Raw genomic sequence first — 17884 nt, 5'->3', positions numbered from 1 at the left:
AAAGGTCCCAATATTCATGTCTGGATTATTTTTTCTCCTGTTGCAAGGTGAATGTAGTTAAAACATTTCTTTTTTTAAAATCATGTAAAATATGATTAGTATGAGCAGGTATTTCCTGTACCACCAGGACCAGTAATATCTAGGAAGAAACAGGGAAAACAAAACCTTTTAATAGTGTCCACTTTGTATCTTTGAGAGAATACTGTAAAGATGAATTATCTTAAGAAGAGCCACAAGAAGCTGGCTTCTTCTGCTGAGGTTTCTAAATTAGGACTGGCAGACAACTAGATTCTAATGCAGGGGTTCCCAAACTTTGTTCGCGGCTTGTTCAGGGTTAGCCCCTGATGGGCCACAAGACACTTTGTTTACCTGAGCATCTGCAGGTATGGCCGCTCGCAGCTCCCAGTGGCCGCGGTTCGCTGTTCCCAGCCAATGGGAGCTGCGGGAAGTGGTGGCCCAGGGAAGCGGCGGCCCAGGGAAGCGGCGTGGGCTGGGCCACCACTTCCCGCAGCTCCCAGTGGCCAGGAATGGCGAACTGCGGCCACTGGGAGCTGCGAGCGGCCGTACCTGCAGACGCTCAGGTAAACAAAGCATTTCGCAGCCCGCCAGGGGCTTACCCTGAACAAGCTGCAAACCAAGTTTGGGAACCCCTGTTCTAATGCCAGGTCTACACTAGAAACTTACATCAGTATGACTGTGTTGCTCTGGGTTGTGAAAAATCCACACCCCTGAGCGACACAGTTTTGCCGACCTAACTCCCCATGCAGACAGTGCTATGGAGGGTTTCTCCCATTGACATAGCTAATGCTTCTTGTGGAGCTGGAATAACTATGTTGATGGCAGAAGCTCTCCTGTCAGCATAGGAGCATCTTCACTGACGTGCTACGGCAGCACAGCTGCACCAATGTAGCTGCGCCACTGAAGCATTTTAATTGTAGACTTTCCCTAATATTTCGCCAAGAATATAGAAATTAAGATACTTATTCACATCCATGGATACTTATACATATCTGTGACAATCTTTTATCCTTTGACCCTCTTTCATTTCTATTTTTCTTGTCCACTTGGCCCATAACTCCCTTTGTCTCACAGTTGGTATGTTCTAGCCAACTCCCATACTATCCAGTTGTACCAAAATGCATGTGTACATACTCATCTAAACACATCCAGGTCAAATCCCGTTTATAGAAGAATTGCATTTCCCCACAACTTAATTACCGTGCTGGACATTGCAGCTGTTTACTCTTTTAAATCTCACACAGAGTGGAACAAGATTTGAAAAAAAAAATTCATCTCCATCCTCACATAGAGACTGGAGGTCTGTAGAGCCCTGATCTCTTAATAACAACACTTAGCTCTTTTATAATGTTTTTCATCCATAGATCTTAAAATGGTTTAGAAATGTGGATAATTAACTCAATTTTATGCAGGTGTCATCTCAGTTTTACAGATAAGGGAAACTGTGGCACACACACAAATTAAGTGACTAGCTCAAGTTCATTCACTGATTCAGTAGCAAAGCCAGGAACAAAATTCTGGTTGCTTAACTCCCAGTCTGTTGTGTTACACCCATGGCTTTGCTTCCTCCCTCTGGGGTTAGGGCTACTGGAGAACAGGGAGGCAGGAACAGAAGATGAGTTTTATCAAAACTATCCTAATCTTGAACAGTTTCTGCTTTGGATTCAGAAATAAGGGTTGTATCAAATTATGTCTTAATTCTCCATATACACTATAAATCTCCTTTCAGCTCTTCACAGACACCAAATCTGGCTTTGACAAGAATGTTTTATATTTGAAAATCTTGCACCTCTGTCAGATCTACAAGAGAAAATGCGGGTGTCTATCTCCATAATTACTGTTAGAAGGAGAAACCTACAATAGGTTTCTACTTCCACAAATTTTAAAGTTTTAAATCCCAACAACCTTGTAAATGGTGTATTTATCCCAAATATGCCTGCAGTGGGGTTTCTTGCATATGGATGGTCTAGGTTTACTTGGTCCTGTCTCAGTGCAGGGGGACTGGACTTGATGACCTCTTGAGGTCTATTCCAGCCTGTATTTCTATGATTCTGTTTGCAGACCAACAGTTAAATGAAGCAAAATGATCTGGAAAAGTAAGAATGAAGAGTCAACAGTGATAAAAAAAGCTTTAGCTAGTCAAATACTGTATATTTAGTCTTCCGGTTCATAAAAGCTGCTGTAAGGCTGATCTATGCAAGGGAAAGGTCAGTGTGTAGAGCAAGGCCAAAAAAGTCTGCATCAGGAAGCTACCAAGGGGCTAGAAAGAGAAGAACTGATGTGAGTACATGAGAGTTGTGAGAGTATGAATAATAACTTCCTATTTTGGCCTTATTTGTCTCTTCTGTGCCAGGAGGCCACACAACCCGTAGGAGTTTCACAGCCTTCAGTCTGTAGAATAATTTGTTTGTAGCCCCACTGGGAGGAAGATGAGCAGCCATCAGGTCTACCATGACCTACTGTGCATTCCAGAATTATGACCTGATTTCAGATCCAATTGTGTACTGGACTGGTGCACTATCCTCTTCACCAACACCACAGATAATGCTGCAAAGGAGCACATGACTTTCACAGATGTCCCCAAACTCATTTTGTGGTAGCCTGCTCCAAATCAATGAGGAAATGTTGCCTGTGGGCATACAGATATAGGCAGGTGAGTGGGCGTGTTTAGAAACACAGGAAATTAGCTAAGCCTGTGAAAGAGCTAAGTCCGAAATGAGCTTTAAAGCAGAGAGGAAGTGGGAAGCAGCAGGGGAATGGGAATCACAACTAACACACCTTGAAAGACATCACCTACCTAAAAATATCACCTCCTACTACCTCTCCTCTCCTCCCAAACCACAACCCACCCATATTTCCTTCTACCAGTCAGTGGCATGGGCACTTAAAACCATTCCTATCTGAATTACATCTCCCAGCACTATCCATCCCCACACATGGACACCTCCTAGCTCATCTCTTCTCACTGCCTACTGTAATGAAACAAGTCTCAAACAGCTGCCAAAGCCCTCCCAAACACATGAGGAAATCACCCCTCTCCAGTTAATAAAACCTTATGAGCATTCCCTCTTCCCTTCTCCTGCATGGCCTCTTCTGCTTTCTAAGCCCACCACCCTCACCCCCATGATAAACTTAAGAAAGATGTGGTTATGGCTTTCAAAATGGGGTCATTTTGTTTGTAAGGAGACAGATAACTCCTGTGCCCAGTTATTCTAAATAATAATGAATTAATACTCTCCCTGCATAGATTCTGTAGGCTGTGTGTTGGAAAAAAGGAGGAGATTACGGTATGATAACACATTCTTAAGGGTCTAGGGTTCAAACCAGCACCATTGAAGTCAATGGCCACATTGCTATTGACTTTATTGAGAGTAGGAGTAAACTGTTGTCATACTCATTTCCAGGGGCATTTATATGAAAAACTCCCCTTAGTATTAATTGGCGTTACCTTCATAGATCTTCCCACAAATAGATGTGATAGCAAACTCTGTAATCCTGGGGCTGGAATTGATTTTTACAGCTGTATGTCAAAAGACAAAACTGTGCAACTCAATAGGCCTAGTGATACACCTGCTCCCGTTTGGGGAACACCTTTCCTGCTTTTCTAGAAAAAGGTAATATTCCATGATAGCATCAAACTTGGATTTAGCAATTATGTGACTTCTATTTAAAGGTAATGCTCCAAGTTCTTAGGTCCACTAAACCCTTCAACATAATTTGTTTTCATTGATTTTCACTATTATAAAATGGCAATAACTTTACAAAATATTTTGATTCAGTGAGGAAGACAAAATGTTGTCCTGCAAGGGACACTGTTGCAATTGAACAATTGATTGTTCTGGACAGCCTCCCAATTGTTGTGGTTTCCTTTTTTGTTTTTAGTTTTGGCTGAAATCAGGTAATGGAAGTGAAGACCAATTCCGATACTGAGGGATTTTAATTTCAGCTCAATAAATGTATATTGATATATACAAAGGCCTATACTACACAGTTCTCCTGCCAACTCCAACCATACCTTAACATTTTCTACTGTTCTGTTCATCTTTAATTTTTATGGTATCAACAATCAGGCAGAGAATGAGAGTTTAACCAATATACCACATATATGCATGAACATTAAATTATTGCTTGTCAACCATAAACCTCTCAAGTGATGAATACCAACAGATTAAGGAAGATGAATTTATCCCTCTAAGTTTACTGTCCCTTAAGTTATTTTACATTCATTATGACAGCCACATAGATGAAGCATCCAGTATTCCACATAATAATTTTATTGGCTATAATATTGAACTCACTGCTATATTGTCCAGGGAAGACAGTAGACAGAGATCCTTCAATCAAGAATAATATTGTATAGTTTCCTCAGTTACTTTGCAATCAGAATAGTGTGCCTGATTATTTCAACAAGTAAAATGTAGAATGTTGCCTGGAATTTATGAAGCTTTCTGAAATACCCAGTTTTATTGGACATTATAGTCAACGAGGAAAGGTTTTGCTCTAGTGTCCTTCAAGGGTGAAAAAAAGTTCCAAACTCCTACCTTACTGAGCTCCATATATTTCTTTGCTTCTCCTCTTGTGTAGGTTACTGATGTTTTCTTATTGAGCAAGGCTGCTTTGGATCCTCTTATTTTAAGAGAATGATATGGAGGGACAAGGGATCCTGTCTGTGTCAGTTTAGACTGGAACAACTGATTGATGACTATATTTTCACTAGCTGGGAGAAAAAGAAAATTAATGCACAGAGATAAGATACAGGTGAGAAAATCACATACACAGTGAAAGGAACAGGACACATACAGCGGGAGACAGTATTAAACAAGACGATGCATAAACTGTTTCAGATGAACAGCCCATTAAGTTCTGCATTTATGCATTGTTAGTTATTCTGATCCAAGTCCAGTGGCATTCAATTATCCAGGTTGTCAGTCATCAGTGATGGTTTTAAAATGTACTTAAGTCAAAATATGCTTAAATTGAACTGAGTGGAGGCACTAAGCAACACCAAATAAAGTTTAGGATTTAGTGTTACAGGTCTGTCTAAACTTCAGTGTTTGGGTGATGATTATTTTGGATGTTTTGCTATATTCTGGACTCCTGTTTAGTTACTGTAGCTTGCACCTATGTGACTTAAATAGCGTAAAATGAACATATGCTGTAAAAATGGTATGATATTTTGTAGCATCCATATGTATGCTAGGCATTTCATAAAAGTCAGATAAAGACACCGTATCTGAGACAAAGAAAAATAATCTGACATAACAAAAGTGGGAGTTGTGACAGATGTGAGACCTGGGAAGCAGACAATCCTGAAAAGACTATTATATTGAAATATGCCAGAAAGGCATGAACTTTTTAGAGAATAAGTGTGATCCTGGCTTAATTGGTTTCCTGGGAAATCCCTGGGTGATGCTTAATGCAAAATTTATCAACAACAGTTATGCCAAAACCAAGCTTTTGAAACTTTGGTCCCAGAAAAAGGGCCTGTTACAGGAAGCCAGAGATCAAAGGCCTAAACTGTATAAAGAACCACCTGAACTGTCCAAGATTGTTCTTGTTCTTGATCTGAAACTTGATATCCAAAGAGCAAACCTACTGAGAGGTTTGAAAGATGGGCTCCTACCAGACACCTATGTTAGAGGTGGGTGACCTCTGGTAAACTTTTACCATGTGTGTAGAACCATTTCTTGTTTTTTTATGTTTTCTCTGTGATGCTTTTGCCCCAAGAATAAATGTAGTATGCTTTGTGAAGACTGGCTAGTAGCTGGAGTACACTGTTGCAACCCCTGGAGAAAGAGCAAACCACACGTGCTGAACTCTGGTCAGATCTGCTGGGGAAATCACTGAGAGAAGCAAAGCGACTGTAAGCCTAAATTCCTGGAGGCAGAGAGACACACATTTCTACCCAAGAGCGGTGACACGTAGGGCCTGAACCATTAAGTGTGTGTCTTTGAGGAAACCAAAGAGGAGGAAGGTGTCAAAGGTGCAGTTAACCCAGAAACTATGATGGGTGATAAACAATAAGGTATGGGAAAGAGAAGAGAGAGTTGTAGCAACCTGATTTCACAGTTGTTCATTTTAAACATGTGCATATTATAGAGCTTCAGGGTGGTTTTTAATATGTGTACCAAATAAGAGCAATAAAGGTACTATCTATTTTTGACTCAGTTATTGTGGATAGCACAGAAGAGATGAATTTTCAAGGGAGATTTAAACAAGAGGGTATTGGTTTAGCAGGCAAGAGTAGGATGTTCCATAAAGGGGGTCGGCATGACAAAACATGAACAAAATATGACAAAGAAACAATGAAAACTGAACTTCAGTGAACGTCTGCTGGTGAGTGTTATGCTAGTCACAGGCCGAGTTGATTCATATTCTAAAATTTCTCCTATAAGGAAAAGAAGCCAGCTGGGTAGACTTGGTAATGGCTTTGCTTGGAATGGAAACTAAGCACCAAATTAATCTGTGAGCTGACTGAGGGTTGAAAATTTAGAATAAAAGTTCAGTTGTCCTTCCATGGGACAAATGACAGGTCAGGTTGCAGAACTAACATGGAAGGCTAGAAAATGATTTCATTATTAATTCTTAAGACAGTGTGTGGTTGGGGAGCAAGAAGAAGGGGCTTTGCAAGAAATCTAGTTTAAGATTTTAGAAAGTGACATGAGGATAGTTTATACAGGAATGTAAATATATAGTAGAATACCAAAATAAAAACTGCTAATTCCTATTAATTTACCTCATTGCTGTTATTTATTTTATTTATTTAAATACTTCTTTTCAGATGCTACGGTGATAGAGTCCCTATATTTATTATCATGTGCTATTTGCTTTACAGTAGCACCTTGGAGACCCAATCAGGAGCCTATTGTTGAACGTGTGATACAAACAAAGAAAAAATAAATAAATAAAAATGGAGCCACTGCCCAAAGAACTCACAATCTAGGATTATGACAAGACCTAACGTGTTGATGAAACAGACAGACATGCAGTAGGATGTCCTACTGAGGAATGGAAAGATGAGGTAACAGTAAAATCATAATATTTAGCATAACAAGCAGTCGTTCTAGAGGTTGCTCTTTACTCGTGACAGCCTGTGTAAATTAACAGGATAATGGCTCTGTTTCCCTTTTGTTTCAGAGACTACTATAATTAACATAACAGTAATCATATATTTAAGGAGCAATAGTCTAAAACAACTCCCTTGACTCAGTAAGACCATCACGACTCTCTGTTCAAAGTGGGATCCAAGGGGATGACCAGTAGCCCCAGTAAAACAAGGGTGTGTCCAGTGCCATCATCAAAAGCAGTAACAAGATGTCCCCCCAAATTAGAATCAACACAGTCTATGCTAACAAGTCTTTGTGTTTGTTTCTGTGTGTTTGTTATTTTAGGCGCAGGGTAAAATTTTCAAAAGCCTCAAAGTGATTTAGGAGCCTAAGTTCCATTTTCAGAAGAGACTTAGGCTCTTAGGAGTGTGTGTGTGTGTGTGTCTGACGAGCCTAAGACTCACTGAAAGTCAATGGGAGTTGGCATTTAATTCACTTAAGCAATTCTGGAAGTCCCACTAGGCACTTATCTGCATCTTTAGCTGGTTAAATACCTTTGTAAATCTGCCCTTAGGAGCCTAAGCTTCATTGAAAGTCAATGGGATTTAGGCTCCTAAGTGCCTAAGTCACTTTTGAAAATGAGAAGAAGGTGCTTTAGAAAATTTTACATTTAGTCCTCTTCAATTAGTTGGATCTATTGATATTTGACTTCTAAATTATATATACTCACATTAACTATATCCAAGAGTTTATATCAAATCCAATTTCCCCTTTTTCCCTATAAAAGGACTGCCTCAACTGGATCCCTAATGTAGTAATGAAAATGCAAGGAGAGACTATATGATAGAAAGGAATAATGTTCGCGCTCTTTTACCTTTGAAATATACTGTATGTTAAATACATTTCTTATACTCACTGTATAGCACATCATCATACAGGACATGGAATAGTATAATACAAAATAAGTTCAAACAACAAAGAACTAGAAAATTGCTAAAACTATAATCAATAGGAATATATTCAAGATCAATTCTTTATTTCTTTCTTCATCCATAATATTATTAAAGGCTCAGATTTTTGTCAATACTGTTTGCCTTTGAAATGCAGCAATGACTTTATCAGAGAGTTTAGCTAATTTCACTGTATAATTGCTAGGAAGTCAATATATTCTACTAGCAGTGTTGATTCTGAAGGCAAATATTACATCAGAAGACCTCTATTTCTGTGGCATAAAATATAATAGATAATATTTTAGCTGAAATACTCTGCAGTGGTTTAGGGAAAGAAAGATAACATCTGCGGGAAGATAAACTGTCAAGTTTCCCGGAGGAAAGTGGATTTTTTTTAAATACAAAGGTAAACATAAAATGACAAGAAATTTTTAACTGTCTAATTATAAATCAGTAATGAATAAACAAGGATGTCTACACAATTATTACTAGATGTACAATTATAGGATAGGCACACTGAACCAAATTTACAGAATCCTTTTACTCACCTAGACACACTATGTGTCTATTTACTGAAAAATACAAGCACACCCACAAAATGCCATTTTAGTAGCAGTTCTTGAGTCATTTTTAATAATTAAATAAATCCCGCTATAATTGGTATAACTTTAGAAACCTTAGTTGTTTTCATTAGGCTTTATAAAAAATCTTTTCAAAATTCATACCCTTAATGTCACAGAAATGTGTTTTACATGTACAGCTGCTAAAAGCCTGTTCAATTAAAGTTTTGATTGGGCTTCAAAATAACTTGTACACAATGTATACTATAGTAAGAGTATTATTCTTTCTGGTATTTAAAATGAACGTTTCTTTCAATTATTAAGTTGTGGATGACATATTTTATAAAACTATGGTACTGATTAGAAAGTTAAAGCATAATGTGGCACATTCGAACAACAAAAAAGCACTTACTTTTCATTACAAATAGGAGACTTTGTGAAAGGGAATCCTTATTTTTTTCAATAGCTCCAACAGTTTCATAAGTCACCTGAAATCAAATATAATGGCATAATTAGTAATGTTTAAAACTGCGTTTAAAAATCTTTCAGTTGTAAAGTCAAATATAAAATTATAGTTGTAGCTGCACAGTTATGGTTGCAACCAGATAAGCCCTGTTTCTACCCTTCCCCCAATCTCACCAATAATTTTAACTAGAATTAGTTTGGCCTTATTTATTCCGTCTCTGCAAAGCATGTTGAAATTAAGTCAAACTGATTTTGAGATACATTCACCTTAAAATTATTCAGATTCAGGATTTTGACTGATATCTATCATTTCTTTGTGTCCCAACAGATCAAAACCAGCTTGTTGCTATGCTTTCAAGCTTTCCATAGAGTTAAATGCCCCTGACGACTAGCGCGTAGGCTGCATTTGAAGGAAACAGTTTGAATAAAGCACTATTGTTAATATCTTTTGTACTTTTGCATGTAATTGTAAGTAAGTGTGTGTGTGTGTAGCTTTGAGACCTTGTGGGGAGATGCAGAGTTATTCTGTTGACATGCTAGATAGCCAGACAAGGTTCAACTCATCAGAACCAACGAGTTAATGAGCTCATTGAGGCTAGGTGGAGGGGCAGAGAAAACTTGCGCCAGTGATTATATCCATGCTATAGCATTTTAAATTTACAGAGTGCTTCACAGTCATTAGTTAATCCTCAGTCATTAGTTAATCCACAGTCATTAGTAGCACTGTGAGTTAGGACATTGTAAGTATGATTTCCACTTTACAGGTGGGAGTCTACAGAGAATTGATTATGAATACAGTCCTGCTTCAGGTTCTTTTTACTCATGTCACATTTTTAAAGATACAGAATAAAGATAACCTCCGGTAAAAGGGTGGATTTTGGAAAAAGACCATATTGTGTGTGTACATTATGTGATGGAACAGCACAACAGGCCTCTGGTATCCCATATTTGTTACCTCATAACTGGACTACAGAAATGAAATCTCCCTGGACGTGAAACTCACAGACCTTAGGAAATTGCAACTAATACAGCAGTGTTTCTCCTCAGCAACAAAAGTTACCATGAGCACTTCAAATCTCTCCTTTGGTCACTATACTGGTTCCCCATTGGTATCTAGATCAAATTCAAGATCTTGGTCCTATTCTTCAAGGAATTCAAAGGCCTGGGCCAATAAACTAAAACACCGCTAGAAGTGCTGGGGTGAGGACCCCAGACAACAGTTTCACTCCTCTGGCACATTGGCACTACTGCATAGGAAAAGTTTTGCTGTGCGGGAGACAGAGCCTTCTTGTGGCCTGCCCAAGACTCTAGGAGCAACTCCTACGGGATCTAAGAACCACAATAAACCTCCCCACTTTTTATTCCAAGGACAAAATGCACTTCTTTTACTGAGTGATCAACAAGAAAAACACATAGTACTGCAGACATCCACCTCCCACAAAATACAAAACCCAACCAAAACAAAATCAGTCACACACTATTATTCCCCCAGGTAGAGGAAGAGAGAAAAAGGAAAGACCCACATGTGATGGATGCATAACAAAGCGGAGGACAGTGATACAAACACCACCTTCCCTCCCTCCGGAGTGGATCCATTACTCCTGGAACACAGTTGTACATGCCGGTGGGTAAACTGAACCCAAAGTGGTTCTCAATGAAGCCTTAACATTTGCGTTTCTTGATTTTCGGTATTCAAATTTCCAAATTTAATTTTGCATTAACATCAGTTTTAATATTTCATCTCACATTACATGTATGTTAAAAATGCTAAAATGATTTCTCTCGTATCTAACAATTGTAAGTAGATGCCAAACCATGACTAAGGCTGCAAGCAAGGCCTGCATTAACAATACACCTTGGGTACAATTTTGAAAGGTGCTTAATGTGAGCTTAAGTCCCATTTTTAATATTACATAGACACTTAGAGTCTCAGTCCCAGTGTCATTCAAAGAAATTTAGGCTCTTATGGTACTTAGGCACTTAGTAATACTGATCGGTAAAATAAGTTGCTTTGATTAGGTCATTTGACAATTATGTAATGCTGCACAGACAGTCCTCAGATTTATGACACAATTGGTTCTTGAAAGTCGCATCTTAAGTCGAAAATGTAACTCGAATTTCCCGTTGGAACAACGTCGGATCGAGCATCGTAAAGTCAAAACTGACATTGTAAAGTCGAAACACGATGACAATTTATAAACGTAACTCGAATGTCGTAAAGTCGAGGACTGCCTGCCTCTATTACTCATGAAAAAAGATTATATGACTTGGATCTATATAACATGTTATGTTAATTACATCATTTGACAATCATAGAAAAGGCCTGACAATAGAACTGCATGCAATTTCTTTTTTTTATGACAATATAATGTAATTCTCCCATGGCACCTCTTATGAACAAGCAGTATATTTACTAAACTATTAGTATAATTTAAGTACACTATTAAATGCTTTTAGTGTTCTTAACGTAAATGTTCCAGCATATTTGTCCATGAAAAATAATTTACAGAATTTATTTTACAAATCCATAACATCATTTCTTAATTGAGAATGTTAGGCTTTAACTAAATTAGAAGAAGAGTTGTTATCCATGGTTATAGTAAATAAAGCAGGTGGAGATAATAAATTATCATTATGTGTCTGCACAGAAGTGAACAAATTTGGGAACCTGGGGTACTGATTTAATTCAGTACTAAATGATGGATTTTTATTTAATAAGACATCTCTTATATTACCTGTGGTACGTAAAACAATTATTAGGAATCTTATTTATGATGAAATTACTATTTTCCCTTACAGGGTATGTCTACATAGCAAAAACAACCCTGTGATAGCAAGTCTCAAAGCCCAGTCTGCTGACTCAGGCTTGCAGGGCTTGCGCTGCAGGGCTAAAAATTGAAGTGCAGACATTTGGGCTTAGGTAAGAGACTGGGCTCCGAGACCCACTCCCCTTTCCGGGTTTCAGAGCCCAGGCTCCAATCAAAGCCTGCATGTGTACACTGATATTTTAACCGCACAGTGCTAGCCCTGCACGCCTGTCAGTTGACCTGGGCTCTGAGACTTGCTGCTGCAGGTTTTTTTTATTGCTGTGTGTATATATATATACCCACACTTTTTCTTGCTGCCATGGTAAATTAAGTCAGTGCTTCAACTCACTAAAGAGTGATTCTGTAAAAGTGGTCTTGTGGGGCTTCATATGTACTATCTCACAGTGATTCTAGTTCACATGTGCTCAGTTCATAAGTAAAAAGATGTTCTACTTTTTTGCCAGCCTTGTACAGTCAGTCATCTACTCGGACAGTGCTGCTAGCTTTGAATGTCAATTGATCCACTTCTCTCATAAATCTCTACACTTTCAAATTTCTATACTCCTTATGCATGAAATATCCTCCCTAGACTAATAAAAAATTGGTCCACTCCTTCTTCATATTCATTCCTCAGCATCAGCTTCTGCTGTGATGCCTACAAGAAATGGCTACACTGAATTGTTGTCAAGCACAGCTAATGTTTTTTAAAATAACTGTAAACTGTTCAGAACCATTGAACTGTGTACATAGCTAATCTACGTAACTGCATGCCCCTATCATCGTAACACCTTTTCACCTTCCCCACTTCCCTTCTACTGTTTATTACAGTTGTTTGTTGCATCTTATTTCAAACTCTTTGGTGCAGAGACTATCTCTACTTACATATTTGAACAGCACCTAAAGTAATGGGGATGAGACCCTGTTTGGGGCCGTTGGGTGCTATCACAATATAAATTAAAAACAGTCATATGTACAGTACCACATGACATCTGGTTTCAGTAAAAAGAAATGTTTGGGTTGAGTTTATGTCTTAAAGTGGGTTAAGTTCAGAGGGGAGGGTTTTTTTTTCTTTCTTTCTTTTCTACAACCCAGTTAATCTACCCTTAAAGGTTTTCACTATTTTTAGTGCCACAGAATCAATAATAGGCCAAAGCAGAACCTGGGAACTAGCCCCTTTAAAAATTTAGGGAAAGTACATATCTGAATTTATGACTCAGGCCTTTGATGGACTCAAACCAGAACCCCAAAGATAATTGGGAAACAAGATCAGGATTTGAACTTTGATCTGACTCAAAGTGCATCTGCATTCAAATCAGTTAAAAATAATGACTGACTTTTAATAATGAGATATAGTGTAAGAAACATATTTTGCATTGTTTTGATAGTATTACATTGTTGTGGTGGGTTATCCACATTATGTAAAATTAATTTAACATTTCATGCTGATAAAGCATCTCACCATGATACTCTGCAAGACATTTAAGATGTAGACACTAATCTTAATTTGCAGTTAAAACATTTAAATTCAGTTAATGGTAAAAAAGACATTTATCATTTTGTATAATTTAAATGAACACACTGAGTGCAGATATCAACACACTGGGCCCTCATTGGTACTTTATTTATTACTTTCCTGCCAGAACATAAAGATGTAGTTAAAAGAAGCTATCAAGTCTTTGATGAAACAGATCACTTAAAAGCTTGAACCTATCAATCTCTTTAGTTTTCTTTCTAGAACCTAAACCTTGTTAAGTGAACATTCTTCATGTATTCTATGATGATTTATTCTAACACGCTGATAGAAATAATAGACCATGAAGAGGCAAATCTATTTAGCAGCAAAAATTGGCTAGGGGTTTTGTGGGGATTCTTTTTTTTTGCGGGGGGGAGAGGGGGGAGACCTGTAAATGAACCTCCAAAACCAGGTCTGATATAAAAAAACACAACTAACCTCTCTCTGTGAAAGAGAACATCTTTGTCAAATAACCTTTAGTGGCTCAGGTATAACTTAGAGTAGACTGATTTGATTTTTATGTCTGGGGATTCAGCCTGGGGAAAAAATAAAGAAAATAAAAGCTTCCCTATTGATTAATCCCTCTATCTGGTCTTTTGATTTAAAGGTTCAGTTTCAGAGTCTTCCTGGGCTGTAAAACTGTCTCAGACAAGGCTCCCATTGGTGAAGGTGAGTTGACAGTTGAGAGAGGTATTTTTGACACACGCATAGTTGGGAAATTGAACAGACATTGATCTGCACTAAAAGGACATTATGTAAACAGCTTTAAAGAACAAAGAAGCTGGTCTTTTGGTCTGATCAGTTTATTACAATTCTGTAGGTCAAAACTGTGGTAAGGTATGTAATATCAAGAGGTCTATCAAATTTGTTAATGTGTTCGTAAATTTAGGCTGCATAAAGCTTGAGCTATAATGACAAATTGTTCAGATAACATGGATAACATGCTGATAGAATCTCTCAAGTATCAGTATATTAAATATCTCTGATGGTTTAAGATGTGGCTGTTAGCACAATACTAGGATGATATATTTCAGATTTACTTACTGGTACGTTAACACCATTTATAATAAAAGATATTTTGAGCCCTGGCAAATGTTCAGAAATGGAATACTATCCTTTCGCCCTAAAAAAATCACTTCCATCAGCAAGGCTAACAGACTCCCCCTCCCCCGCAAATCAAATAAATGAACAAATGTAATTTTATATTGTATTATTATAGGTGGTTGCTTCTGCACTTTTTTCTGCAATATCAGACACGCATCTGTCAATACCCTTGTAGCATCCGGCAATGTTTTCTTCACTGAAATCAGCCCGACAGTCTCACAACAAATACACTGAATGCATAAACCAAGAAAAGAACTCAGAATTTCTGGCACCAGGGCTGCCAAGCCACCTGCCACCTAGGGCCCCGGGTCATAACGATTCCCTGTGAGGGCCAGGATGAAGTGTTAGCGCCATTTGTTTGTTCTGTACCACGGGGTGTGAAGAAGCCATTTCACTCTGACTAAAAAATATGTGGCGACAATAATTTGAGCTACCTAAGGACATCAGGCTGTCTGCCTTCTATTGTTTAACAGACTTGTATCCACTGTAACTTTCTACCAAACACACAATGGTTCTAGACACACTGACTGAATTTAAATGCGTAACCTTAGAGTTGAAAGCTCCATATTCAATTATCAAATGCCTTTGTACTGATCTTTCATTTTCTACCCTCTGAGCCTAATTCACCTGTCATTAACACGCATGTCAATCATGAGAAACTTCATTGAAGTTAAGGGAGTTACATCAGAGTAAAACTGGTATAAGTGAAATCAGAATCAGGCCCCCTTATTTTACATGTCGGGATCTCCAAAGTCAATGAGTCATCCAAGTGTTGCTTTACACTTCATTTACTTCAGACACATTTAATTGAAGACTATAACAAGGGCTATCAAAACCTGCCAAACTATTCTGATACTTTTTGTATGAAATTCTTATTTTGGATTGCCAATAAAACCCGGTATATTTAAAGGTCTGATTTCCTAGCAATTTACACCATAAAGCACTTAACAAAATATACTAACAGCACAAGCTTAAGAACAGCATCAGCAAATGTAAAATCCCTAAAAAATTCCTGGGGGAGTGTGGAAGAAAGGGTGTTCTATTTTTTAAATGAACCCATTAGGCTATGTTAGTTTGGAAAAATCTGCATTTTATGTACTTACTTATTAAACAACTATTCTTCTGTTCTTAGAAATGATACCCTGTGATAGTGACATAATGATCCCACGAGAAATGAAAAATGCAAATTTATTTTTGAAAAATGCTCAATCACTATTCAAATAGGGAAGCTTTAACATTTCAAAAGGATCTTTCTCTCTTTGCAAGACAAGAGCCTCTTACCCTCAGTCAGGATTCTATCAACAGCTTGTCAAGTCTTGCACACATGGGGCCAGCTCCTTAGCTGGTGTACACCCTAGAGTATCTCCACTGAGTTTAATGGAGCTCTGGGGAGTTACATCAGCAGAGGCAGTGGCCCATTGTTCATACTTTAGATTAAACATCATTAATGGTACCGGGGAAAGGTCAAACCAAAGTCTCTTTAATAAAATGAAATTCTAAGGAGAAAACATAAATGAATGAAAGGTATACCATTTACCACTCAAGTCCTAAGTTTTGGAACTAGGTACCTGAGGCTTTGATCTTAATTAATGGTCCTATTGAGTGTTTTGTAAGAGGATACCACAAGCACGTTCCTCCCTCCCCCGCCCCCATGTGGTTTTTTCAATGTGCTTATTGTTCTTGTTATGAGTTTAATTTTCATTCCTTAACTGCTTCACTGCTGCTCTTTCATGCCAACTTGTATATTGTTCTGGGGTGCGGCAGCATTCTAGCACTATTCTCACATACCTTTATCATTACAATAGAACACTGTGTCATGCAATCTACCTAGCTATCATAGTTATATAGCACATATCATCACACTATCTAAGCCCAATATGTTTGCTACACTGAGCAGTACTGCAGGAGAATGTTGCTCTAACTACCTGGCATGATGAAGAGTTATGTGTTATGCACACTTGGTGAAAAGCTTCATTTCTCTTGGGGAGGGGCGGGGGGAAGATGCACGCACAATATAGTGTATACGTTCTAAGAGTTATCTATTCAACATCATTTGTAATTAAGTACAGTAATCTGATATCCCAGTTAACCATGATTGTACAGGTAGCCTAACCAATTACAGTGAAATTGAGGTTTTGATCAGTTTTTATCATTGATCAACTTGGCTGTTTACCAAGCTTATCTTTCCTGTCTTCTCCCAGTCCAAAAAGGAAAGAACCCAGGGCATAGTTGTCTGATATAACACAGGGCGTATAGAACCTAGGACATAAAGCTTATATATCTACACACACACACAAACCCTCACACACACACTCTACATACACGAATGTCGTTTATAAAGACTATCTTTAAACATAGGGCCTGATCCTGCAAGCCGTGAAACTGCTATGTGAGTTCCATGAGCAGATGGGTTTGCAGCATCAATGGCAAGAAAGGGAGAGAGAGAGAAAAGGCCCATCTAATTAGACATAAGGACCAAATCCTGCAATTCTTATTCTGTGTCCTTACATGATGATTTCATTTGGAGTTTTGACTAGACAATGACTGTACGGTTTAAACCATTGATTCTATACACTACATTCAGAGCACAGAGCATCAGCAGCATATCAGAATGAGCCTGAAGAAGGATTTTTGAAATTTCCTTTGGGCCAAGAAATTCTCATATTGGCCCTGTACATCACTATCTTGTACTGTGGCATATTAAATACCAAGAGAAAACATAAAGGAGTATAAAACATATTTTCCATATCTGCAAAAAGAGAAAAGTTATTGTCCCACTGTCAGAATAGTGCCTGGACTTTTTTTAAAAAAATCTGATTTTGATTGTTGGGACAGAGGGACAGTGTGCAGACAGAGATGAAGGAAAAGAATTAATGTAAGAAGAGGGAGAAAGAGTACTGGATTTCAAAGCCAGTCAAAATTTTCCAAATTATGATTTTTGGTTGGAAAAAATGTGATTGATGTATTTTTCACAAAAGTTGCCAAAAATTCATCCTGTTTTTTGACCAGCTGGAGTGAAATTTCAAAAAAGCACAATATTTTGCAAAAAGAAAAGGAGGACTTGTGGCACCTTAGAGACTAACCAATTTATTTGAGCATAAGCTTTCGTGAGCTACAGCTCACTTCATCGGATGCATATTTCAGTGAACATTTTCACAAAAAGAATCCTATTTTTTTTTATCTAGACCTGTGCAACACGGTAAGGGTTTTCAAAACTTCTCTTGGGCCAAGAAATTCTCATAGTGGCCCTACCAATCATCAGCTTGTACTGTGGCATATTAAAGATCAAGAGAAAATAAAGGAGCAGAGGGATCGTCTTTCTAAGTGGCTCAACCCCTCCTCCGCCTGAGGCCCCGCCCCCACTCCATCCCTTACCTCACCCCTCCACCCCACCCCACTTCGCCCAGCCCCATTCCATCCC

At 38.2% G+C, this 17884-nt stretch overlaps 1 protein-coding gene across 4 annotated transcripts in view; it reads right to left on the bottom strand.

The window, feature by feature from the left end:
• Positions 1-17884, bottom strand: part of MYO16 (myosin XVI) — a 576974-nt gene that overhangs the window by 112719 nt on the left and 446371 nt on the right. For all 4 annotated transcript variants that reach the window (XM_074963511.1, XM_074963520.1, XM_074963529.1 and 1 more), the window contains exons 24-25: positions 8987-9062; positions 4560-4735 (exon numbers count right to left, since the gene is read on the bottom strand). In XM_074963511.1, coding sequence (XP_074819612.1) covers positions 4560-4735; positions 8987-9062 — 252 coding nt within the window. The remainder of the gene's footprint in view (positions 1-4559; positions 4736-8986; positions 9063-17884) is intronic.

The sequence above is a fragment of the Natator depressus genome, chromosome 1 (assembly GCF_965152275.1).
Source record: "Natator depressus isolate rNatDep1 chromosome 1, rNatDep2.hap1, whole genome shotgun sequence".
NCBI lineage: Eukaryota > Metazoa > Chordata > Testudines > Cheloniidae > Natator > Natator depressus.
The sequence above is the reverse complement of the archived record's forward strand: the minus strand, read 5'-3'. Positions and strand labels throughout refer to the sequence as shown.